This window comes from Phaethon aethereus (genome assembly GCF_964289735.1).
Source record: "Phaethon aethereus genome assembly, chromosome: 4".
NCBI classification, from domain to species: Eukaryota; Metazoa; Chordata; class Aves; order Phaethontiformes; family Phaethontidae; genus Phaethon; species Phaethon aethereus.
This window is the reverse complement of record NC_138578.1, coordinates 16,357,438-16,362,569: the sequence shown is the minus strand read 5'-3', so window position 1 is coordinate 16,362,569 and position 5,132 is coordinate 16,357,438. Positions and strand designations below refer to the sequence as shown.

At 58.0% G+C, this 5,132-nt stretch overlaps 1 protein-coding gene across 1 annotated transcript in view; it reads right to left on the bottom strand.

Annotated features, from left to right (window-relative positions):
- Positions 1-250: 250 nt before the first annotated feature.
- Positions 251-5,132, bottom strand: part of POU4F2 (POU class 4 homeobox 2) — a gene marked incomplete at its 3' end in the record, with an annotated part of 7,803 nt that continues 2,921 nt past the window's right edge. Inside the window, exons 3-5 of the mRNA XM_081999609.1 lie at positions 3,448-3,625; positions 1,783-1,878; positions 251-483 (exon numbers count right to left, since the gene is read on the bottom strand). Coding sequence (XP_081855735.1) covers positions 251-483; positions 1,783-1,878; positions 3,448-3,625 — 507 coding nt within the window. The remainder of the gene's footprint in view (positions 484-1,782; positions 1,879-3,447; positions 3,626-5,132) is intronic.

Genomic DNA, 5,132 nt, shown 5'->3' with positions numbered 1-5,132 from the left:
GGTCCCCGGGGGCAGGGCCGGGGGGCAGCGGCAGCCCCGGGAGGGGGGCGGCGGGGCGCCCGCCCTCACGGGGCGGCTCCGGCGCGATGCACCGGCGCGACCTGCGCCGACGGAGGGAAAAAACCCCAAATCCCCGACAGAATGTACGGGTGCCCAGCGAAAAGGCGGAGGTGATTTATTGGCCTTTCTGCTCTGCCGATGGGGCGGGGGAGAGACGGCGGAACCGTGGCTGCCCATCGGTAAGCGGGTTTTACTCCGCCTCAGCCAAAAGAGGTTCCCCCCGGCCCCCGCCCCCGCCGCTGGGGGATCCCCCGCGCCCCAGCCCGAGCACGGAGACGAGCCCCGGGCCGCCCCCGGCCAGGGCCCGGCGCCGCGGTGAGGGGCGACCGCGCCGGGGTGCGGGTCCGGCGGCGCCGGGGGGAGCCCCAGCCTCTCCCCGCTCCTCCAGGTTGTCCGCGGCGCCGCTGCCTCTTCCAAACTCATCTAAATTACATCAATAACCGAGCGCGCTCTTTAATGAGCTCTCAACTTTAAAGACTTGAAGGATATTAACAAGCCGCTTGACAAATGGTGCTTAGAAGCACATTAAAGACGCTGCTAATGGAGCGCATAATGACGGCTAATTTTCGATCAGATATAAATTAGAGCCCCAACAGTTATTTGCCTTAAGGACTTTATGTAAATGATCCTGTTCTGTATAAACGGGGCGGCGAGCCGAGCCGAGCCCCGCCGCGCCGCGGAGCGGTGCCGCAGCCGGACGGGGCGCGCAGCCCCCGGCCCCGCCCGCCGCGGAAACAACGCGGGGCTGCGCGGAGCTACCCGCCTGCTCCTCACACACACCCCCCACCCGCTCCGCGCACGGCGGCACCGGGCTCATCCGCCCCACGGGCGCCCAGCGGCCAAGTGGGTTTGCTGAGGGGGAGAGGAGGAGGAGGCCGAAGGCTCGTCCCGCTCCGGGGCTGGTTGCAGCCCGCGGAGGGCTGGGCAGGGGCGGGGGGGGGGGCCAGCTGCCGCCCTGCGCTCCTACGAGTGCCTTTTTATTTCCTCCCTTGGTTCGGTTTGGGGGTTGTGCGGAGTTTGGGGGCAGGTCTTCGGTTTGTTTGTTGGGGTTTTTTGGGGGGGGGGGATTCTTGCTTTTAATTTTTTTGGCAACAAGTGCCAGCTGGGGGCCCGGCCCCGGGCCCGCGTGACCCACCCCAGCGGGGCGGCCCCGTGCCCCCGGCGCGGAGGAGCCGTGCGAGTGGGTCAGGGAGCTCCCCCCACCGCGGGAAGGGGGTCCCGGCCACCCGTGGAAACCCGCGGAGTTTTCTTGGGGCTGTTTTAGCTGGTGGGTTGGGATTATTTTTCTTCCCCCCGCCCCGCCGCCTCTTATTTGCGGGGTGTCCTCCTCCCTCCGAAACCCTCATTTACCTTTGCGGGGCGCGCTGAGCCGCGGGGTAGGCTCCCCTCCCGCGCCGGCGAAACCCGGGCACCCTCCTCCGGGAGGGCCCAGGGGTCTCACCTGCCGAAATAACAGTAGCGGGGGGAGGGAAGGAGGGAAGGAAGGGAGTATTGTCCCGCCGTCGCTCCGCGTGCATGTGTCCCCGGTTACTGCGCCGGGACCACAGAGCAACCGGGCTCCCCTCTTTTGCCCCCCCTCCCAGAGGGGATTTGAGGAGAAAAACACGGCGCCAACCCCCCCGCCTCCTTCTCCGCGAGCCGGGGCGCGCTTCCACCCGCCGGAGCGGGCCGGGGCGCGGGAGTTGCGCGGGCGCGGAGGGCCCCGCCGGTGGCCGTACTTACCCGGGCGGCCCCGGGGCTGCGCCTCCTGCTCCGCGCTCGCTGTGCCCCGATCCCATCGGTTTGTTCCTGGAAAAACGCGGCGCATTCTTATAGCAGCTAAGAGCAATTAATATTGCATTAACCCTATTTTTAAAAAAAAGGGAAAAGGAAAAATCCGCACCCTATCGAAGCCATCTATTATTAACGCGAGTGTAATTGGAGACCCGAGACGCTGGTGTGTGCGTGTCGTGGGGCAAGGCAGGCAAACACAGGCGTGACAGTGTGGCGGGAAGGAAGGGGAGCCGGGGGTGGCTAATATTTAATTTCAGGTCTGTGGTTTTCTAATTCGAGATTAAAAGCAGTCACGTCTTTGAAGCCAGACACTTGGTGTAAATGTACAGTTAAAATATTCTATTCCACAGTCCCCAGACAGAGCTCTGCTACTCCCAGGCTTCATTAAATTTTAATTATCATCCCAGACCGAGGCAAGGGAAGAGGGGGAAGACTGTCCACCTAATTGCAATTGATAAAGCCGAAGAAGCCTAGATCTTCTCCCTCGCCGTGCACGCACAGCAGTTGTTGTTGTTGTTGTTGTTGTTTTAACGCGGGCAGCGCCCGGCGAGGGCAGCGCGAGCGTCTCCGCGTATAGATCCGCTATTTACAGAAGATGCACGTGAAGGAAAGCCGGGAGGTGATGCTATAGGAGCGGGGGGGGGGGACGGGACGTACACACCGACATGAGCTCCTGGAGAGATCTGGCGAAAGACCAAGGGAAGAGCCAAGGACCCTCATTAGGGCTCGGCAGCTCATTGTCTCCCAAAACAAAGCGCGCTGGCGCTTCAGACCGGCCCGGCCCGAGCGGCGGTGACGGGCGGCAGCAGAGGGGCTGCCCGGGCCCCCGCCCGACTCCTTCCTGCCTTTTCCTTCGTTAATAAATCTGCCTGTTGTGGGACATGCAGGTACTGGGAGAATTCGACTAATTGCCCCCGGTTTTGAATTTGGGAAACTAGAGAGCGGTCTCTCTCCAGGCAGTAAAAGGTAAAAAATAAAACCCACCGCGTTTGCTTTCTAAGCAGCTTCCTATTATCACATCGCCACTTAATTTTATTTCCATTCTCTCCAAGTTAAATAGAAAGCCGAGCTCACAGGGGAGCTGCCATGTGCCTACAGACTGGGGATGTCAAGCAGAGAGACTCACTGTGCAAAGTTAATTTCAATTCCCGAGGAGGATTTCACATTCTCGCTCGCTCTGACCCACAGTAATTAGCTGAGATAACTAATGATTACTTACTTATTCCTTGTAATTATCTGGATTTAATAATTCGCTGTGTAATTTATTAATTCGCCCGTAATAGCCTTTAAGTGAATGGCTCATTTAAGAGGGCGAGGCGGCAGTTCAGGGGCTGTTCGCCGCCTGCTCCCTGCAGGTTTTGGGGGCTCCCTGATGCGTTCAGGGGTCCGACCGGCTCCTGCCCCGCCGGCCTGGCTCGTCGCGGCCCCCTGCCCCGCCGCTTTCCGCCCCCCGCCCCTTAAAACGACCTCCGGGCCCGCGGAGGTTCCGCGGTAGCCCAGACCAGGGCGGGGGGGGGGCATTTCTTCACGGGGGGAGGTCTCAGCGGGGGGTGCAACCCTGGCTGTTGCCCGGGTGCGCAGGGACGCGCAGGCTCCGCGCAAGGACAGCGCCACCCCTTCCTAAAAAGCCGCCCTGCGCCTGCAGCCCCGGCAGCGGCTGAAGGAGAAGACGAGCCGCGCTACGCGCCCGCAGGAGCCCTCCGCGTCCGCGGAACCACCGCCCCGGCCGCGCCAGCAGGCCGGCACCCTCGGAGGGCCCGGGCGGCTTTGAGGATGCAGCTGGAGCTGGTGGCTGGGCGGAAATATGAATATTTAATAGCCGTTCGTGTATGATCTCCTCTCCCCCCTCCCCGCCCGCCGCCGTCGGGTTTCCCCGGCTTTTGTGAGCGCCACGCGGGGAAATGACTTTTTTCTTCCTTTTTTTAAAATTTTTTTTTCGCGTGTGCGTGCGTGGCAGCTTTGACTCCCCCGCGCCGGGAGGCAGAGAGAGTCGGGCAGCGAGGGCTGGACGGGGGCAGCCCCCACGCCCCACACACAACCCCCCCCCCCTCCCCGCACACCCACGCAGCCGCGCACACGGTCACCCGCGGCAGCCGCTCGGCGGGAGCTGTCCGTGGTGCTACCGTCGGCAGCGCGCCCGCGGCCCCGGGCCTCGTGGGGGCCGCGGCCGGGACACCTCCCCTGCTGAAGCCGGGGCGGGCGTGGGGGTGCTAAACGGTTTGGTGGTGGAAAAGCAGCAAACGCGCGTTTGCCAAGAAAACGTTAAAATCCTTGTTTCTTTTTTTTTTTTTTAATGAAAGACGATTTAACAACATTTAAAAATAACTTAGTACATTACTAGAATAAATAAACCTCCTATTAAACAAAAAAAAACCCCAAAACAACCAAGCAACCCAAAAACCAACGAAATCGTGTCATGTACAGAATTTAAGACTTCAAACAGTCTCGGCTAGAACAGCGATACAGCGGAATCTGTAAGAATATATCTATATGTGCGTCAACGCCAATGAAATATTTACAATACACACAGGTACCCAACCGAGTACCCTCGTTTTATTGTCGTTGTTCCAAAAGGAATGAACCAAACCATTTGTGAATTTACAAGCAGTGCAGCCTCGCCTCTCTCCCTTTCCTACAAATTTCAATTTGGCTTTTCTACAAACAGACCTCCAAAAAAAAGGGACTTTCCTCCGTGGAAAAGTATTGCAATTAAAGGTAATAAATAACCGACCGACCAAATAAATAAGTAAATAAATAAGCAATCGGATAGATAGATATATAGATAGATAGATAACCGAGCCGGTCTGAACACCGTCGCGATACAGCTCTGAAATCGAGAAAGAGGGATGTTGTGCTGGCAAGAAACCCGAAGCGACAAACCCATCTCTCCCCCACTCTGTCACCTACGCGGCCGCGTCCTTTCTCACTTCGGGAGCAGCGTGTGGTGGGGCCAATATGGGAATCCCCATTAAATATGTAAGGCGGTAAACAAATCCCTCGGACAGTGAATCAGGCTACACAAATAACGTAGGAGGACATCTACTACAGGGTGCCGACGCCGTACGAATAAGGATACTCGCCAGAGAAATACCTTAGGTTCAGGTGACAATTTACAGATGGCCAAAAGGGACGTTCAGAAGAAGAAGAGAAAAGATCACGTTCATAAATTCTACCAACACAAAAAAAATTTGATTCTCACTATCCTTTTTTTTTTACTTTTATCAAGACTGAGATTAAAGAGGTGTAATTAATTAGAATGAGCACAAAATGAAGTTGCTAGAGAGATAAATTAATAATTT